Source organism: Conger conger, chromosome 15, assembly GCF_963514075.1.
Source record: "Conger conger chromosome 15, fConCon1.1, whole genome shotgun sequence".
NCBI classification, from domain to species: Eukaryota; Metazoa; Chordata; class Actinopteri; order Anguilliformes; family Congridae; genus Conger; species Conger conger.
Window position 1 is genome coordinate 12123336 of NC_083774.1, and position 22027 is coordinate 12145362.

Sequence of the window (22027 nt, forward strand, 5' to 3'; positions counted from 1 at the left end):
ACATTAAAGCATAAAAATGCAGGACTCTGAACTCACTGAAAAATCTGTGATCATGTTCATACAATGAATAAAAATGACAGCAACCAACACATTATCTACAATTACTGTAATAAGAAGGTATTGTGGTAGAATTAATAATTATGTCTTCATCCCTGAGCCACACAGTTCCGATTCTGACTGTCCAGTCTCTAATTTCTGTTGTGACTCCTAAAATAGACATGTCGGTTCTTTGAGCTACAGCTGTATAATTTATTTGAACAGCTAACGTTAGCGGCAGTTTAGCTGTTTTTCTTCCAATTTAAGCCTCTCTGCTTTCATCTAAGGCTGATCAAAACCTTGCAGAAAGCCATTTCAGTAACTTATCAGCTGTCTTACATATGGTACAAGCCAAGTGTTGAGTCAGAATGAAGATAAGTTGTTGGTGTGGTCTTAACCTTTGCAAGATGGAATTTTCTTGCGGGTTTTTGGCCAACTGAAAAATGTTGCCGATTTCAAGACAAGTCGACGTGGTTGTGTTCTTGTAACACTAACATTTGGCAGATCAAGAGCCAAGGGGCGGGGCTTACCAACAGTACAGTAGCTGTCCAGAGCTGAAGTCCCCAATTGCTGAAATTGTGTCTACACACACTGTAAAAAGTGTCCAGATGTATTGCACCCATCTATGTGCTCATGTCCATGTCAGGTTAGGTCAATCCCAACAATTGTTGTAAGCTACACTCAAATATCTCAGTGTCTGACATAAACATGAAACATTTCAGCTGAACCACACTTCTTGTCGCCACAATACTTAAAGAACAGCCAGAGAACAATCTAGTAAATTAATAGTGGCTGGCCAAAATCAGAAACAAAAAAAAATGTCTTCAAGCAAGAAGGCTTGGATATTTATCTCATAAATTCACATCCATAAGATTCAGTTAATTCTGCACTCTAAGCAACTTGCACAATTTTGCAACCCATGGGCAATATTGCTAGTATGAGGCTGCATAGCTGGACACTCATCGACCACCACACTGCAGTTCCTCTTGAGCTCATTACTAAAAAGAGGCTACCTTTGTATTTTATTTATACCATTTTTGGGGTTGTCTCTCTCGGTTTCTATTTTTATTTGAACTACAAGACATACAAGCACAATCTGTGTTAGACACAGTCTTTTTCACCAGAAACATAAAGGTCTTTACTGTTGCGATGCATATTCATCCTGCTCGTCTCCTGACTATCCTAATGACACACACGCAAAGCATCTTGCCGCATTCATTAAAGCGAAACGGCACCACAGTTTTAGCAGAAGGCTTCGGCAGAAGGACATAGGATGTCCCGCGTGTGCTTGTGGGAGTGCAACTGTGCCTGCAAATGGTGACGCAAAAATGCTGAAGTGTTGATTCAATATAACCACAATGCACTTTGTCCTTTAAAAAGAGTATCAATCACATTGAGAAAGTACCAGAGGTCTTTTATGTTTGTTTCATGAACAATACACAATATGCATTTTCCCTTTGCCTTTGTGCCACCAAACTCAAGCACTATAATGAATCTCTTGCTAATGAGTTTATACAAGTTAAGGACAAAGCATATTGTGGCTAGATTGAGCCTCTAGTGAGCAGAGCAGGAGATGAATAGAGAGAAATCTGTGCCTTGTCACAGGTCTGAAGTTCAGCCCCTTGTTGGGTAGCAACCGACCGCCATTCTGGGTTTCGGAGGTGATGCTGTATACATCTAATGCCTCCAGGCTAGATAAGATCTTAGTAAAGTCTACCCGTGCTGCTGCAAATCATCCCCAACTTACAAGTACAAGTGTGAGTCCACTGAGAAAGAAAGTACCTTTCTGCCTCCAGGAAGCACCTTCCCTTTCTTCAGAATTCTGAGTCATACCAGAGGTTTTGGTGTTTGACACCTTCCGACCAACTTGGGCACCACCTTGCCAAAATAATTAATGGCAGCTGCTTTAAAACTCTTGTGCATTCACATCGTTTTCAGGAAGCGTACCGCAAGTCCAGCAGCAAAGAATGCTGGGGCCGCAACTTCAAGCATGACCAAGAGCTTCTCCTTGCTTCCAGTGAATGAACAAGAAGATGTGATGCACACTGGTCATGACCGCAATTGGGGGAGGTCGATACAGGTGATTTAGTCAGACAATGACTTTAGCCACTTAATAAACAACCACTTTCAATTATCAATCTTCATTACAAAATTGCCATTAAGAGCAATTTTCAGCTGTCGGCGTGTTTCGATCCACCATTTCCTTCATGGGCTGGAGCTTTCGTCTCGGTGAACTGGATTAAAGCGTCTCTCGGCTGTATCTCACCACCATAATGGAAACTAAAAGGTTGAGAAAATAAGAAAAAAAACATCTTCCTCAGTCCTCACTGATAAGAAAACAGCAGTGATTCCATGCAGCACTCTCCCCCCCCCCCCCCCTCCACCTCATGCTCGCATCATGGATCCCCGCAGAGATCTGTCAGGGTTTGAAGTTTCGAGAAATACACGCCAGGGTGAGGAGCTCAATACCTCCGATTAGGGCCTGTTCCCACCATGCAGCCAGGCTCCCATGGCCTGGGTTTGGGGAGACACAACTGGGAGATAGAGAGTTCTTGTTCAAAATCTAGATAAGATCCTACTGTTCGCTCTTCTCCTGACTATGGACAATCACCAGGTCTGTGGGGACAGACCAAGGTCTGTGGGAGCAGGTTCAGAGGAAGCTCAACAGTTCACAGAGAGGTTCTCCCTTCAGACAAGGAGAGCTTGGCTCAAGAGGAACTCCTGCCGGGACCATGGACCCTGGATTGAGTTTCTCTGTGAACTGGATTCCAAAGAGACTCCAATGAGACAGTAGGGCACATCGCCGACAAAGTAGACACCGTGCTGGATGCCCACCACCACTTGTGCACTTACACCACAAGTGTGCATGTGCGCTGGCTCACGCACTTACATAAAAACACCCATACACACACACACTCACACACACACACATACAGATACACAAACAGGTACGCCAAATTCAATGCGGGGAAAAAAAACTCCAGAAGGTGCTTGAGAAACGGCGTCCTCAAACGAGAGACAACACAAAACACCCACACGCCGAGCGCTCGATCAGCCTCTCAACTCTCTCCCGCTCCCGCTCGCTCGGCGGAACAAAGGCGCTTCCATTCCGAGGATCCAGACAGCTGTCAGTCAGGGCGCTGACAGGATTGGCGTGATGTGAAAACGTGCTATATTAAGATAAATATTTCATACAAACTAATGCACGCAGGACACTCTTCCCGTTCGCCGGAAGGAGGAGGAATGAGAATGAGTAATTATCTAAATGCCCAGAGGCGGGAAATGATGGAGGTGGAGTGTGGGAGGTATTTAGTAGGTCTAATGAAACCTCTGGCAGTTTAGGAGAGGAGGGGGAGGTGGAGAGGCTGACTGAGTATGTCCGGCACGCAGAGGCAGTTGGTACGGCCTGACCAGACCGGTTACACAACTTGGCAGCGGACCCCTTGCCAGCCCGCCACATGGCCTGTCTGCCTTCCAGGACCTCTGATCGCTGCGCCGTGTACCAACCGCACACAGAGACGGTTGCTGCCGAGTTACATTTTGAAGCACGGGACCTCTGTTAATGCTAGACATGAAAGTGAATACGCACACTGTGATCACTCCGCTAGTCTTTCAACTCGCACGCGCATCAGTGAGTATCCTCTTCCTTTTCACTTTTAATGTAGAGATAGCTGAGTTATTTGTGAAGAAACGCAACTCTACAGTGATTTTTTTTCAAGTAGTAGGAGGCTTGCTTTAGAACATGAAGTACAAGCGGACAATCAAAGGCTAGAATGCAACTGACTGAATTCAGCCCTATTTTTAATGCATTTTTTTTTCAACACTACTGTAGCTAGCTCAGTTTGAAGCATGGATAAAGCTTGTCTTGCAGATCTAAGAAATGCACAAATGCTTTTTGGGCCCCCTGGATGGCTGAGCATTGGCCAATCAATTGGCTAATCTCACTGCTGTTCACAGCTATTCAATCAATGCAATCATGTCAACACAAGACAATATACACTCACCAAGCACTTTATTAGGTATTTATTAGACTTATTTTTTAGACTTATTGGCCTTCTGTTGCTGTAGCCTATCTACTTAAGAGGTTTGGCACATTACGTGTTCAGAGATGCTCTCCTGCATACCACTGTTGTAATATGTGGTTATTTGCGTTACTGTCCACTTCGACCAGTCTGGCCCTTCTCTTCTGACCTCTCACATTCCGCACCATTCTCTGCAAACTCTAGAAGCTGTTGTACGTGAAAATCCCAGGAGATCAGCAGTTTCTGAGATACTCAAACCACCCTGTCTGGCACCAACCCTGTCTGTATATATCATATATATATAGTACATCCAACCAATAATAACATAGATAGGTATTTCCAGGTGTTCATATTTTCATTAGAGCAATTGCCTAATTTATGAACAACCTTATGTCTAATTTCATTTCTGTGTTCTCTGTTGATATATTATATCTGTGTCACCTTGTATATGTGCCCCAGTGATAAAATAAGTCATGGACGATCACTTCAGAGGTTTGAAACACTAAAATGAATTTTAAAAATATCAATGCTAATATACTTCTATTGATGCAACAACACAGAGATAGCCAGGAAACAGCTGAGCAGCCAATTCTCCAATGACTTAGGGGTATATATAAGGGGAGTGCTTCTGTTAACCTGCATACAAATTTAAACATAACACGATATTTGACACATATTTCCCTGCCAGACCTGCCAAACAGCTATATGAATTGCAAATTCACAATTTGCAGGAAGGGAAGCAGAAACTCATTGATCCCTTTAGCTTTAGCACAGAGAAAAGCGTAACAGGATCCTAATGAACCAACGTAACCTTGCCCAACTGTAAAGCACACCACCCATGATCCCATTCCAAACTCCAGCTTCTTGTAGATAACCAACTATTCTCCCCTGGCCACTCCACTTTCATCATGCTAATCTCACCCAGACACCAGCACAGCCTGACAATGACACTGACATTAAATGCGCATCTTACGAAGTACAAGCCCCAGGAGACTTACATGATATTACTAAAAATAGCCTTATACGGGAATTCTGGAGCTGATATCAATAACCAACATTTGTCCGGCCATATTGTCCGATGTTAATGCCGATAAGTGCCGGTTTCACATTATAGCACAAGTTTCCAGATTCATGGAAAAAGTAGATGAGCACGGAGGTTAACTTCTAAAGGAACATTTATTTAAATTGAATTTGTGTAACAAATTGACTTTGGATAACAACATATTTCAACTTGCTTGCTTGAGTCTAGAGAGCTACTGATTCTCAGGTTAGCTTTGGTTGAGGATTTGGCTGGTAAAAATGATCAAGTAAAAAACAAAACTAAAGAGGTTCAGAAGACAATGTTTAGGCTGCTTTTTGTCCATGACACTGCCACTTAATTTACAACATCAGCCAGCGAGGCATGAAATACATGTATATGACATCACCTTATCAACCAGTTAACTTACCAGCCAACAGCAGTCGATTCACTTTAAGCTATTATTAGCCAATGACCATACAACCCCAACACTATTGTGGATACTAAAAACACCCGTATAAATAATGTATAAATAATACAAACCTCATTTTGAAACGCATGCCAAAATATATGGCTTTGGCCTGATAGCATGACAGAAAGAAATGGATGGGGAGAATCAGAGCTGGAGGCAGCAAAATCGCCTCTCGAGATAAAACATTAGCGCTTGCAAGCCAAATGTTTTTCTGTTTGGCTGTGACTGCGCTCTGTACAGATTGTAAAGTCGAACCTTTGAGACCTGGAAATGGCACGTGGACGCGCATGGGGCAAGCTCTGACTGTACCTTGTGCTGCTCTGGCTGGTCGCCGGGGCAACCCGAAATAGAGCTATCCCCAGCTAGCACCAGCAGGCAGGCCTCGAGATCTTTTGCAATCTTAAATAAACACGACAGTGGATATGCTGGTGGGAGAACGGGACGGTTGATGAATGAATGTCTTTGCTCACTCCAAATCCACACTTTTGCGAATGCACCTCATGTTACCACATCACCACGCGCAAACACACCTTCTCCATTAGCTCCTGCGGGCCTTATACCACAAAGGATGAACCCTCATGTGAATCTGCTTCCTACATTTCACTGATCGGGGACGGCACACAGCAGGACTAAGTGTCTAAGTCCCTCCTCCAACTTCTCAAGAAGAGCAAACACACACACACACACACACACACACACACAAACTTACTGTGCACTTAATCAAATGCTTCATTTAAAATCAGGCTTTGATGATTTCGCGAGTAACACCTTGTCACGCTCCTCCAGTGGGCTTCTGGGAGTGCGATAATTGCATCCCTGTAGCAGCGCTTTTTTGGCTGTGAAGATGCGCCGAGGCGAAGCTTGGGAATAGCTGGGCCCAAGAGGCTCACGCTACACTGGAGGTGAAGGACTGGGACGCGGTGCTCCGCTACGCTATCTCTGATATAAACACGCCGCTAATGAGCTATAGCATGAAACACACCCTTTAACAGCCGCAAAACAGGGCTCCGGGAAGCCGCTCTTCCACAGCCTAAAGAGGTGCTAACCGCTAACCACTGCCGCCAGGCTGGAGGTTCGTCTCCGACCTGGCACACGTGTCGTTTTTGTTTTTTCACTGAAGGACAGATGCGCGGTCGGAAAACGCAGACGGAAAACCGTTTTAGGGCGAACCGTTAAAGAGCGCAGTTTCTTCCCCGGCCGACCTTTGGCAAATGCTTTCCCAGCAGTGGAGAAACAGGCCCTGGGTTTGCGTTACCATGGGTGTATTTATACAACAAACCAGGATCGCCGGAGGGAAAGTGCAGTCAGAACCACTGCACCACGCTTCACACTCTAATTCAATCTGAGAGGCTGAGGCAGAGTAGCCTTCGACAAACCCACTGTTTCCATTTACCAACAGAATGCACATTTTTGGAACAGATTTTAAATTCTGAATTCATGTAACAACCAACAAAATCTAGCGTAATTCCAGAAAGCCCTTTTTTCTCTGCTACACGGAACTTAATCTGTAAATAACATTATGCCCCGATTCATTTAAATTTGCTGTTGTCTTCAACAGCTTGTCAGATATTATTGCAAAGTGAAATCTCTCCAACTGTGCTACATCAAAAAGGAAAATTATGTTGCATATGTTGGATGAATATCAAATATAAGGTCAAGGTTACCCATAATTCATAGCTAAATATAGGCTAAATTGAAAATGGAAGAACATAAAATACTATATCAGGCAGGTTTGACAGTATCACTAAAATATATCAAAGAGCAAAAATAAATGGGTTTACTTGCAATATACAAAACACAATGAATATTTTTGTACACATTTAATTTGATGTGATTGTACTGTAATGTACAGTCGTCCAAAAACATGCCACCAGTTTGCCAATACTGCAGCTTCAGACTTTAATGAAATGAGTGACTGAAAGTTAATTTTAATGAGGAACATTGGTCAAAGATTTCTTTGATAATTATATAATACAGCAGAAGAGTAAGTGTGGGTTGTAAGAGGCAGCTCCTTTCAAAATGTTTTGTCTCATCTTTGGTGAACCACTCACTGTATGTACTTCCTTATACTCATTCGATGCTTTCTTCACTCTGAACCAGACAGTTGATATGCTCAAAACGAAAAAGAAACAGTTCTGAGATATGGTTTTACAGGAGTGTAGCAGAAACATGTCGGGCCATAAACATAAACCATAGAAACCCGAAACCAAGACAATAAACATCCCCATCTAGCTCCGTTTCCCTGTATCAATTCTTTGACAATGCACACATGCAAGAATGCTCATACAAACTGTGGTACTCACACACACTTCATTGGGAAGAATTGATCAGAAGTAATTTCTCACACCCTGGTGTTAAAATGAATCAATTAGCAAACCACTGCATATCCATCTCTGCACATATAAAAATGCTCAATTTCCACAACAAGGAAATACAGTACATGAAAAAATAAATAATTTAAAAAATACAATAGAGTAGTCTGTTTATTTATGATTACTCAGGCCTGGGAAACAAATCCCTGATGTATTAATTATAACAATCCTGAAACCAAAGAAAGAAGAAACAACATTTTACCGCTCACATCAAAGACAGAGGCAGAGCCTAATCAATGCCTTTAAAAACAGAATTTTAAACCTGTATTGCACACACTGTGCCACTATGTGCGCTTTTAACATTTAAAGAGGGCAGCCTAGTCTTTTTGAATAATGCATAATGCATACAAGACCATTGTAGTTCACTGTGTTTTATGTTTTTTAACTGCTGCGGTTGACCAAGTCAATTTCAGGATCAAAGACATTCAACGTACTCTTGGCTGAACAAATACCACAAAACCCAGGCACAGTTTTCTGATGCGTGTGGGTAATAAAGCGTTGGTTTAACTGACTCTGTAGATCGAGTTCCAGAAAGGCCAGTTCCTGAACTAGCCACCCGCTTGTGACCTGCGGCCAGAAGTGTGGAAGTTAAGTCTGGCTGTAGGTTTCGGGATATGAGGGATGGTCAGGCCGATGCTGTCCTAGCACCACTGAAATGTCTGAGGGTTTTAATCTTCTGACTAAATAATGCAGTACACGCCCGCTTTCAGGAACTGATACACTTCAAATTCAGCTATACACAAATGTCAAGGAGAAGCGCTGCATTCTGTAAACTAAGGGGATTTCGGGGAGTTTGAAATACCAGAAAATATGCAAGTAAGCAAGAAACAAACAAACACAGCACTCCCACGTGAACATAAAAAGACACGCAGACACACGAACACACGCACACACTGCCAAACAAACATGAGTCCTCCACACACTCACAGGCACACAAAGCTAAACCATAAAATGACGCACTTCTCTTTCTCTTCGCAGTCGGTCCACACACACTCACATAAACACACGCGTGCACACGCACCATTTTCTGTCAGTGATGGTGGGGGGTCTTGGCAGCTCATCTTTTGATGATTGAAAACAGGGCGGTTAGAGTTTCTTACGCAACACGTCTCACCGCGCTCACACAGCAGACCATCGTACTTTGCGTTTCACCTGCCGCATGCAGAAAACAAAAAAACTAAAAAAATTGTTTATGAGAAGGCAGATGGGGAAGGAGAAAGCAGCCAGCTCTACTGACTGGGTAATGGCATTTTCCCTCCATTTTATCTTACATGTACCTGTACATGCACAGCTGTGTGAGTGAGCGAGGATGTGGTTCGTGCGAGAGTCTGACCTCTGCATCAGAAACACAATGGTGGGAGCTCAATACTATAATTCATACATGCGCAACGTCAGATTGTGTCCCAGAAAGGAAACAGCGAGCTGGATGTGTATATGTGCCTACAGCACTGTGCATACCCAATACGGAAGCATGTGACAGGGTATCTGTGAGAACACAGGTGTGAATGTGTGCCCACGTATGTATTGTCCTGGCCAGTGGAACAACTGACAAATCTGTCCTCGATTTTCTCGAATAACAACTGACGTGTGAACGTGATATTTATTCCCCTGAAGTGAGGCTAATGTGTTTGACTGTGGGAAGTCACTGTGAGGAAGCTCGACTGCCGGCTTTGATTTATACTACTTGAGAACTTTCTGTTTTAGACCGCTCTTCGGTGTCCGTACTGGGCCACACCGGGGAATGCTTTCAACACAGCCAATACCTGAGGCTGTCTGAGGAGGCCATGGCTGCCTTCCACTCCCGGAAAACCAGCAACTAAAGCTAACCTCCGCAGTAGCAGTCCCAGTCCTATCACGGGGTGTCAGAAGCCGTAAATAAAGAAGTAAGCATCAAGAATAATACTGTAATTAAAGAATTCACAGTACGCGTTTAACAATTTTTGTTCCGTTCGCTGTTGTAGAGATCAAGTAAAGAGTCACCCTGTGTGAAAGTCAAAAAAAGGAGAGAAAAAAAGTAAAATGCCAGGGCTGTTTCAGAAGCAGGGAAGCCATTGCCTTCAATTAGTTTGATGTTTGCAATATTGCTGTCTTCAAGCGCAAAACCAGGGGGAACGTCTCGTGTCTGTGCTGCATATAATTATTCAGCATAAAAGAAGGTGTAAAAAAAACAAAAAAACAACAAGCCTCGAAAGGAGATGTGATGCAGAAGCAAGCAGAATGTTGCAGGTTCAAATCCCAAGGGGGACACTTATGTTGCACACACACCCAAGTAAGGTAATTAGCAAATGTAAAAATATTAATGCCTAAATAATAATGACCAGTCATCTGTATATGTAGTCATCTCTGCGGACAATGCAAAATGTAGAACTTTCTGAACTTACACTAAATACAATAAAGTATGTGTGGGGTGTGTGTGTGTGTGTGTGTGTGTGTGTGTGTGCACTTGTGTGCCTGCGTGTATACTGAATTCATCTGATTAATTTTAATTGTGGCGTTTTAAATTGTTGGTGTCTAGGGATGAGACTGAATTTTCGATTAATCAACCATGGCATTCCAAATCGATTACTCAGATCAGTAGCTGAGTGCGTGCAAATTTGCAAGGAATGAGGAACAATTGCAACCTTTGTTCTCTCTCATAAATATTCATGAAGGAATGGCAAAGAACCTTGCATAAAATAACATATAATGAATTGATAATATTAATATTCCTGCCTGAAAGCGTGGAGTGAATGCAGATGTCTTCATACACGGGAACATACAGTTCTTCGGTAGGGGAAGTATGCTTTCCTTAATCAAATTATCATCCGTGAGAGCCACAGAACATTGAAATATCAAATGGAAAAAGTGCACATCCCTTACACAGTCAGACCAGTATGCTTTCCTGCACATTTGTAAGACCAGAAGGTATAGTCAAGCAGCAGCAACTCAAGGCAATGTGCTGCAGAAACACACTGCTTGCAGAGGCAAGAGAATACAGCACGATACATGCTACATGTGACAAAACCTTGGTCATTGTCCATCAATTATTTCAATGACCTGAGTCATATTTTGGCTACTGCTAGCCCTTTTCTTTCCCAGAAACAGGTACAGAAAACTTCAATTCACTGTTATGAATACATAAACCTTGGAGATTAAAAAAAAGGTTTAAGAAATATGTTGTATGAAAAACAAACCTAAAAGAGAACTTTCTCTTATTTGTAACCGATTTACATACAATGCATAAATAAATTAGTAACTTTTTCCAAAGAAAAAAAGACAATGAAAACCCAGTTGTTTCCATGAATTCGGCAAACAAACTGGTTGGATTCGCAAAGCTTGGGCTTAACCCTGAGTCACAACAGAAGACACTGATTAAATCCAGGCTTCTCTCTCAAGTCTGCTTCCCTGACGATCGGCTGCAGAAATGCATGCAAGCAGAAGACGACACCAGTAAACTCACCTAAGACTCGTCTAAGACCGTCCATCTTCCTCATATGCTACTGCCGAACTACTGTAGTGACCTACGCAATGACGGCTGATGTGGGTGGGGGCAGACCTGCAAGTGACTGGGGGTTGGCGGTTGGGGCTTGTGTGCCCACTCTTCACAAACAGGGTTTGGCTGCCTGACATTTGCATGCAGCTCCAGCACCGAGGTCACTGCACTACATCTGGATAACAAATCAACAGAGGGGAGACTACATAAAAGAACTGACCAATCACAGCTCATCCTCACTTCATGTGCAAAGAACCTTTCTGGGTATCAAGCTTGTTCTGCGAATAAAAGCTCACCGGAAATTGTTCACGGTGAACTACCGCTAGTACACCTAAGGTGGGTTGAATGTGTTGAATGTGGGTTGAGTGTGCACACACTGTGTTTCAGACAGTACTGGGAGCTTATCCTTAGCTCATTAGCTCAGTACGATGCTAGCAGACACAGATTAAAAAACGCTCTCTAAAGAGTGAAGCTCTTAAGCCCATGGAGGGCCTCAGCTCTTCTTTATGAAAGGTCACCGGCTCATCGAGGGTCCCCAAATTGTTTCCTCCGTCACTTTGCCACGACCCACGCTTTGTTTGATAAGCACTCTCTTTTGTTATGCAATTTTTGTGGGTTAGACGTGACTCATGCTATGCAGAACAAAGGTCATCTGATCATCATTTGTTTGCTATCTCTGGGAAGACAAACACTGCCTGTCATTCTACAGCAGCTCCTACACAATATGTACAATAGAGGGCATACTAAAGTGTTAGTGACAATTTTACAATAGTCTTAAAATAATTAAATTCTTTAAATAATTAAGCGCTCAGCATTTATTTGAACAAACTTAGCATTGGTGACTGACAGGACCAAGTTCAACTGGATCTACATTATTATATGTCCAATCATTATTTGTAAGTAGAATTACATTTTGAAGACAAGAACCTTATGTTCTTTCTTTTCGCATGCACAATGTAAAATGTAGTCACAAAGTAATTCAGAGGTTTTAGCAAGGTCTGACAAAACACTGGTACATTTCTTTTTATTTTATATTCACAATAAACTTGCTTTCATGGCTATCAAGGTAGCCAGATGTAGCAAATTCCTATTTGAACCAACAATGATGCAAGACCCATGAATAAACCAAAGCTGAGGGGTAACCGGAGAGCTGGTGATCAGTGAGTTCTGAGGGTAATACAGAGCTTTAAGTGCCCTGGCTGCTCTCTGCATGTCAGGACAAGTCCACAGCTCTCCCTGCCTGACCCTGGAGCAGGTGCCTGACCGGCTAAGACACTTACAAATGAAGTTACCCAAATCCTGTTCAGCCCAGCCAGGGCAGGGGACACAACCCCCACTGACTCCCCCTCTCTAATCGGGTCCGTTCCTTGGGCACCCCTTGTCCTGACCTCTGTTAAGTAACTGTTCTGTCCGTTGCCCTGATCTCATTAAAATTCCACAGCATGCTTTCCGACCAGTTTTTTCACAGTTTTTGTTGTTCTGTTTGTTTATACCCTCCTCCACTTGCTCTCGGGGTCTGTGTCTGGTGTTCACCAGATTACAGTAACAACAACAGTACCATGCTCACCCCTCGACCCCCGTTGACCTTTTTCTGTTTCAAAATATGCCTCCTAATTGTGCCCCTTGACCAGAATAGTCCAAAGTACACCGCTGCTAGAATCAATATGGGCCATTTTCTTTTTTTCATTCTTATCATAGAACAGTTAATCAGCAGCTGCAGAAGTGGGGGTCTAATCCTCTGTTGTGTTTGTGGATAAATCAATTTTACGGTACAGCTTCAGCAGTAAGTCTGAAAAACTGTGAAACCATGGAGTTCTCAACTCCACTGCCTGCACTGCAGGCCTGCACAGTCAAACTGCACCCAGCTTTCATCCCCCCTCACCCCAAGCCTTGTTGGGGTTGGTAAATAGCAGTAACCATCGCTTGCTAGGGCTTTATTCTTAGAGGCTGACTCTGGACTCAATCAACATTCTTCCTCAACTTTTCGCAAAATGAAACACAAATGCTCATCTTCTCCAAGCAAAACCAGATATGCTAGATTAGCTATTGCCAAATAAATGAAAACAAAGTATCTGTGCATAAAAGAATTGAAGGATTACATTTATTTGCAAGTAAAATTTAAGGACAAATGTCGATTGAGTCCAGACCTGTTTTTCAAGGCGATGGGGGCTCAACCTTTTTGGCTGGGTGAGACAAAGAAACCTGTCTCCTCTGGTATAGGACCGAACATTTGACATCTTTAAGGAAAGAGACATTTTGTCCTTAACTGCCTCTCATCCTGCTGCAGTTACAAAGTGTGCGCAGGGGTGCAATCCAAGACCGATTCTAGGTGCAGGAGGCCAGGGCCCGGGGGCTCCCCGAGAGAGAGAGGGAGAGGGAGAGAGAGAGAGAGAGAGAGGCGAACGGGTGGACGTGCCGCCGCGCTTCGTCTCGGGCCGTTCTGAGTCAGACAAAACGGCAAATCGATAACGTTTCTCTCTCTCCCCATTTCCTCTTTGATGCAACTTCAAAAAGCCGACAGACAGCCCTCTCTGAGGGGGGAGTCCGCAGAAACGGCAAATGTTTTGAAAACACGTCTGGAATAAAAGCTCAGCAACGGGTGAGGGAAAAAAAAAAACCTTTTCCCTTTCCCTTTTTCTAAACATTTGTTCTCGCCTTCTTGGCACCGGTTTCCAGAATGTTCCGGCCTCTGAGAGAGCACTCAATAAAGGCTCCGTCTATCACAGCCTGCATCTGGCGTGCACCACGCTGCAAGGTGGATTGCCGTGCGTGCTCTCTCTATTGTGCGGTCAAAGAGATGCACTGCAACTGTTCACACAAAAAACCCCAGAGAAAAAAAGGCCTGTCCTGACTCTTCAAGCTTTACTGGGTGATTTGTCGGGGTGTTCTTGTAGCCACTGTACAGCCTGCTCAATGTTTCTTTGTGTAGCAAACGCAGAGACCTGGTCTCACTGGTGCATGGAGCGCACGGTAACATATATCACTGGCAATAAATAAAAATGCAAAATCCACCGTAAATTATTAATGAGCGATACTGACAAGAGTCATATGTAAATGTGTGGATATAAATGATTTTCCATTCTAAATGTCCTCAGAGGACAGGTGACTGCAAGGGCAATCCTCCTCTTTCCCCAAGAATCAACCATTTTCTCTTAAGTCTCCGTGTGAAAGCTACACTAATATTTTCCCCCTCTGAACGATGAAAAATAGACTTATTATACAGCTGCAGCTGGTCCTTCAGTTGATGCTTTATCAGTAAAATTATGAAATGGGCGATACTTTGGCAGCTGCTGAGTATAACACGAAAGCACTTCAAAGAACACTATACAGTACCTGAGGCAGCCAGAGAAAGAAAAAAGCTTTTTAAGAAATACAGGAAGCACTGGCATGGGGGCAGCCAATGGAAAACGATGGAAAATGTACTGGAAAACAACAACAGACAATATTGATCATGGTGATTCAGTTTAAGTTTATACTTGACCAAGGCTAGATGCACTGTCCAACCAGCTAACTGACTGAATTAACGCAAAAAATGTAAGAAGTGTGCTGAAAAGAGATAAGCCGCTGTTAATAAACTTTTAACCGAAGGAAAAAGGCAGTATTATTCAGCTTAGAAATTGCCAGTGATTTTCTGTCCTTTGGGCCACATTTATTGGCTTAGATTGCAGAATTTCTATCAACTGTTATCACAGGCATGTCAACACAAAATTAAGTAGGTAGAACGATGTTACAGCGACTGTAAATAAAAGGGACATCCATTGAGTGCTTAAAAACCTATGATGTTTTCACATAATAACCGATTTGCCTACCCATGTGAATGAAAATACAGGTATGTCAAGTTACACCAGACAACTCGGAACAGCTGCAAAACAACTTCATTTAACCAGTAGACCCTGGCCTGCAATACTAACAGCACAGATACATTACATTACATTACATTACATTATTGGCATTTGGCAGACGCTCTTATCCAGAGCGACGTACAGTTGATTAGACTAAGCAGGAGACAATCCTCCCCTGAAGCAATGCAGGGTTAAGGGCCTTGCTCAAGGGCCCAACGGCTGTGCGGATCTTACTGTGGCTACACCGGGATTAGAACCACCAACCATGTGTGTCCCAGTCATTTACCTTAACCACTACGCTACAGGCCGCTACAGGCTACGCTACAGATACCTGTCCTCCTCTTACCTTTCTCAACACGGACCGCTCTCCAGTCCAAACTGCACATACTCTCTGTACAGAGGCTCTGTAACTGAATCAAAAATCCATCCTTTCGATGGCTAGTCAATATCTCATTAAGTAGCCCCCCCCCCCCCAGCTCTCTCTCGCAGGTGATAGGTGGCGGATCACAGCCCAGAGAGCAGAGCGAGGGGCAGGGTTGCAAGTAAGGTGCGGAAATGGCACCCGAGCTTGCATCACAGAAGTGATTATTCTCCGCGAAATAGCACAAAAACACTACCATTTCGGAAGGATTCGCTATTTTGCATTTCGCAGGCCAACACAAAAGCAGTTTGGCGAGTGCAGTTTCATGTTAGCTGCCAGACTGTTTTCTTCAAGAAAATTAATTACACGTGCATTTACTTATACGCCAAAGTCGAGTTGAATCCAAGGTATTTTGAGAGAAGTCATTTTTTAAATCTACAGTATGGATATTATTAATGGCCTCCTAAAGGCTTATGTCATTGGGATAAAACAGAAAGCTATTGGTGAAATGCTTTTTGCCTCTAACTGAATATGACTGTAAAAAAAAGCATAAAAACCAGCAATGTGAGGTCAAACAGCGGTCTAATAACACTACTTTCACCACGCGGTAATGAGAAGAGAAGGGACTCGGCCTGCGACCGACAACAGAGATTGAAACAACAACGAGGAGCGCTAAACGCTTGACCCCGATTTCATCGCTGCCGACCCCTCTCCCTCCGTCCGTCGGTTAAACTTCAAACGCAACCCCGCCGGCGCGGCCTCTACTCCCGCACTGTTCCACATTCACCTTAATCCGCAGAGTTATTTTCTGCCCCCGTTCTGTACACCCAGAGTCGCTAACAGGATAAGATCAGAATCTCGTTAACCTCCGCTGTCATGTGAATGGACTGGACCGAGCAAGGGAAAGCGGGCGTCACAGGACCCTTAACGAGCACTGACGGAGAACAGGCCAGGGCGGTTCGTAGGCAAAAATAAGAGACTGCGTTCAGTGAATTTTTCTCTTCTGCGCTTTTGTTTTTTAATGACATAGATACTTACTATCACAGTCTGGCGAGCAGCTCACAAACGGTCAAACTGCCGCCTCTTCCAGTTCGCATAAAAAGCACAGCTGGAGTGCCCTCAGACTATCTCGCCGCGTCTTTCGCACGATTCGTTCTCGCGGGCGCTGAAATACAAATGAATGTTGTTTTCTTCTTTTGCCTTTTGATCAAGCGCACTTTCCCCGTCTTTCACCGCATCAAACGGCTTCCGTTAATTACCAAATTAATGTTTGAATATTCATCTGAATTTTGCTGAGCAGACCAGCCAATTTGCATGCTCTGATGAGTGGGATGTTTCCACTAAAGGTAATTAGGTGGCTGGGAGCGGGTTACCTGGCTGGGAGGCTGGGGAGAGAGAGCTGCAGGGGGAGGCAGAAGGCAGGAGAGAGTGTGAAATATGCCTTGTGATGAGGGAGTGTTCACACATATGCCTGCCACTGAAACAGAATGGAGGATTTTCTCATTTATTTATTTTATTTGTTGAGCAGATGCCCATGTACAGTACACTCTCAGAAGTAAAGGGACGACAACTGCCTAAAAAAGTACTAATTCTTGTTTAGGGGCAGTTCCCTATACTGTAGGTTCATAGAATTGTACCCCTAGTCGGCAATATATAATTAATTTGTACCTTTTTTGCTTGGAAAATGTATTAATTTGCACCCAAAGAGAGCATTACTGTTTCAGGGTACATTTGGGAAATGTAATCCTTGAAGAACAAAAATGTACCTCCACTGTCACTGAGAGTGTACATAGCAACTTACAAAGCTTGCATAATTATAAGCACTACTTATCTATTTATTTCTTAATTTATTTACACATTATCTATATTTATTGTTGGATATTTATTTAAGCAAATGCTGTCCTGTAAACAAGGACCTGCTCAAGGGTATTTTAGGCAGTGCCCCAACAACAAACCCAGCTCCTTAAGCACCACACCACACTTTTGGCCTACTCTCTTCTGTTCACATTCTGTGTGTGAGCAGCCGGCATTGACTCAGTGCAGATGGAAATGCATGGGGTGGTTTTATGGATCCTACCGCATAAAGAAAACAACAGGCCTGTAAGCAGCCACCCGGCTGGTGTACAGGTTTCAAAATGGAGGCCACACAAATCCCTTGATCTGGATGGGTGCCTTACTCAAATTCTCTGTATGCAAGATTGAGAAAGGCAAGAAAGGAACTGGAACTGCAGGAATTAAAGAGCTACTGTATTTGGTAGGATTATTAACGGTGCAAACAGGTCCTTGAGTAACCTTATGCAAAGTGAAGAGAAGAGAAAGAAACAACCTTATTCCTCGTATTGACCACATCCAAATCTAACAGTGGTTTTGTACCGTTCACATGATCAGAGAGAGTTGATAATAAACACCTCCAGTTTGACAATGGGGAAACGTGGCAGTACATTTTTAATTGTGACCACCAAACAGGCCTCTTAGACAGCAACAGTGCCTCTGCTTTTTACATAGAAAACTGCAAATGAAGAATACTGAAATTTGATTGAAAAGTGACTGAAGTACCCATGACCAGGTACAATGTGTTAAAGAAAGCTACGCTGAGTTCATGTGGTGATAGGCGAACAGGATCTACAGCAGCAGCTGACTACGACTAGGGTAGTGGGGGACAGCAGGTCTTATTGCGTCAGGTACGCCAGGTTAGCCAGAGCTCATTGGACGACCATTATATTAGCTCCTTCAAATGACGCATGTGGCGCATTACTATTCGTCGTTTTTAGTTAGATGTAGCCTAAATGTCTCCTCTCCCTGCAGCTAGCTCTCATGTAGTACTGTGTGGAACATTGGTGGTGGGCTCATGCCTCAGCTCCGGAAGTGCGGGACACAGAGGTGACTCGACAAGCATGACTGGCAATTTCAAATAGCGGAGAAAATAGTAAGAATATGGACTGTGTGGATGATGTTTATCCACTGGAGTTCATGTCTCAACAGAAGTTGCAATGAACCAGTACCAGCCAAACGTCTTCCGGCTGGCAGTATGGGGGGGTGGGGGGGTGGACCAGTAAATATAATTGTTTTATGACTACAGCATATATCCTGTTAGGTCCTGAACCTCACTGTGGTTATACAGACACCTTTGTTTCTAATTACAGACTCAAATGAGCACTGGTGGATTTATCGCTGCTGTATTATCCAAAACTATCTGATAAGACTGCCCGTTACCAGACAAATTTGTTTTATGTACATTTAAGTAGCTCGGCCTTGAATATGGAATATTTTCACATTATACAGTATAGCTCTTTTATGCTGTAAATTCTCACCACATGTGGCTTTTTAATAACATTGAATATATCAGAATAACACTATATTTTATCACTGCACAGTGTGATAAGATGTGTTATGGAAATTGGGCAAAACCAATTTCCATAACACAGGTTATGTCTTTTATAAATAGAAATAATTAAATGAAGATACAATTAAATTAACGGCACAGGCCCAAGAACAGAGGGGAAAATGGCAACACAATAAAGTCACAATAAGTCTCCTTAGTGATGAATATTTTAATATCAGTTGATCTTCTGCTATGACCCCAATTAAAGGACCTTCTCATCGCAGTTAATTGAAAACATTAGCATCTAAGCAAACCCATACAAACATAATGGCGCCACCAAGCTGACAGCACAGCCAAGTTAACTAAAAGCAAAAAGCACACATCCTCAGCGAACATACTGGACAATAAATTCTAGCTCAAAAACACGAATCTGGTGATCCGAACTGGATTTGTTTTGCTAACAAATACAATTCCCTTCACTTCAGGGGTTATGAAATATTACTGTCGTCTCATTGCACATGTACTTTCGAAGGGTAAAAATAAAAGGGAAAGCTATGTGTGATAACGCACTTTCAGAGTCACTGGACTGAACGGCTGAATCCATTGGTTTTCCCATCCCTGCTGCTTCCTGGTTTACGGATAATGGCAGCTCCCAGGACTCACTGAGAGCGGGGTTTGTGCTTATGGAGGCAGGGCAGCTTGTAGGGGGTGGGGGGGTGGGGTGGGGGGGTTTGGGGGATTAAGCACGCTCAGTCCAGTGTGCCGGATCTACATTAAGCCAGGATGGGATAGGCAAGCCTCGCTCCCACGCTTGTCCGTGTCTACCAGGCGCTGGAGCCAGAAAAAATAGGTCAGTGGAACACAACACACCGATATCGGCCGATATCGGGAGAGGATAGGTGGCCCCTGTGCCCTGCGGACCCCAGAACTGGCTGCCGGGAGACCCATGCAGGCAAAGACACGACCGTGCAGCGTCCCCTTTCAGAAACGCAGATGCCCTCTGGACTGGAACAACGGGATTAAGTGGATAAAAAAAACATCTCCTGCCTGCAGAACAGCCCCCGCCCCCCAACACACACACACACACATACACTCACACACACAGTCCCCGTACCGGGAACTTTTATCTATCTCAGGGGGACCCGGCAGATAAAACACCTTGCATTAAACCTCAGGTGTACATCTGTGTGAAAACAGGCAGATCATTTTTGCTAATTCATAGTACACACTTATCAAGCAAAGGAGTGTCCTCTTAAAACAGTACACATAACCAACACACACATAACAACACGGCACCAGCTCTTAAAAACGAGTATTTGAAATAGATACAGATAAACATATGTTGCAATATTTTTATCTAATATTCACATGGCAGGGCATGTCATCTCACTTGACAAAGTGCTCTAAAACAGCAAGATAAAAAATTTAAAAAATCCACAATTCAAGCTAAAAACAAAGAGTTTCACTCAGCTTAATCCCCTAGTAATGAACACATTCAGAGTCTCTCACTCTCTCTCTCCCCTTTTTGCAAGCTCCCAAAAGGAGAGTTGACAAGACTATGAGCACAAGACACACAACGCTCAGTAAACAGCATACGTCCGTACGCTACTCGTAAATCCTTTGTCACAACGTGCAGCGAGCCTCTTACCTTTCATAGCTGAAATCACAAAATACATTATTGAGCTCCTGGTCCATAAGAGAGGACTGTCGCCAGCGCAGAGCCTTCACTGCTGTCTCAGCAGCAGCTGGCCAGCACAGCTCTGTCTCTGCCTCAGCGCACGACCACATGAGAATCCATGTGACCGTGACATCATCCCACCCAGCTCCGCCCACGGGCTCTGAGTGGCAGGGCGGCCGGCCACTCGCGTTCCGGCTGGGAGGAGCTCCGGACGAGGCACCTGGAGCACTTCCCACTGATTGCAGCACTGTGCCTGCGAGACCGGGGCTGACAGAGAGCGCGCCGGCGCTACCTAGCCTCTCTTATCTACGGCAGGGAGAGTCAAAACAGTTGCGTCGGCTCACTGTTTCTTCTGTTCGCTGAGAGGAAGAGAAACGCTGGAATGTGCGCGTGTCGGCGAGAGGGAGAAAGATGGCATGTGTCTGCATATTTGTGTTTGCCTGTGGCTTGCTGACACCGCTCCCTTCCCGCCTCTCTGATAAATATTATCATGTAGATGAAGCCACAACTCTCTCCAGATGTCTGAGGCCGGCGTGCCTCTCTCTCTCTCTCTCTCTCTCTCTCAATTCAATTCAAATAAGCTTTATTGCCATGGTAAGGGTACACTTACATTGCCAAAGCATTCATCGATGTAACAAGCATGATAGAAAAGCAATAATAACTGAACTACATTAAACAGAATAAATAAAATCCAGAAGACTGAAATAAAATTATTATTATCACCCATTGCCAATGTTCAAAATGGCAATGGATGATAATAATAATTTTGCGTTCTTTCTCTCTCTAAGTGCACGGTTCACTGTGGGTCAGGACTGTGAGCTAAAACCCTGTGAGCATTTCTGCACTGTGAATGATGAGCTTAACATGAAAGGGACTTCAACTTGGGAACGGTCTGAGAGAAAAAATACTCAGGAGTACCCTTCTGAAGACTAGTGAAAACACATCCGCACATGCATGCACACCACACTTTTTCTCATACACACTGACACGCATACAGACACTTGACACCCTCCCCCCCACACAAACACACACACATTCTTTCTCTGTTTTTCTCTCTCTCTCTCACACCCACACACACACACACACTATATCTCTATTGGTAAGCTGATCAGACCCTCTCCACATCTGCTCCTCTCTGATGTATTATTCTGGACTTAGTGCAGGCTGGCTCTGGTGAAGCAGTGCTCCCTTTATGCATTTCCATTAACAGGCTGGAAAGGAGTACATATCTGCTGCCATTGGCTTTGTTGACTGCACATCAGCCTTTTCCCTTTCACATATGCTACAAACTGTACATCAACCTTTTTTCCCTTTTACATATGCTGCTAACTGCCATTAGCCTTTCCCCTTTCATATGTAGTTCTAACAGCGCATTAGCCTTTTCCATTTCACATGTAGTGCTAACAGTACATTAGCCTTTTCCATTCCACAT

General features: G+C 43.7%; 1 protein-coding gene across 1 annotated transcript in view; it reads right to left on the bottom strand.

Annotated features, from left to right (window-relative positions):
• LOC133111441 (nuclear receptor ROR-alpha A) overlaps window positions 1–20680 on the bottom strand; it is a 54135-nt gene extending 33455 nt beyond the window's left edge. Inside the window, exon 1 of the mRNA XM_061221804.1 lies at window positions 20566–20680. Within this exon, the coding sequence (XP_061077788.1) occupies window positions 20566–20593 (28 nt within the window). The 5' untranslated portion in view covers window positions 20594–20680. The remainder of the gene's footprint in view (window positions 1–20565) is intronic.
• Window positions 20681–22027: the final 1347 nt, after the last annotated feature.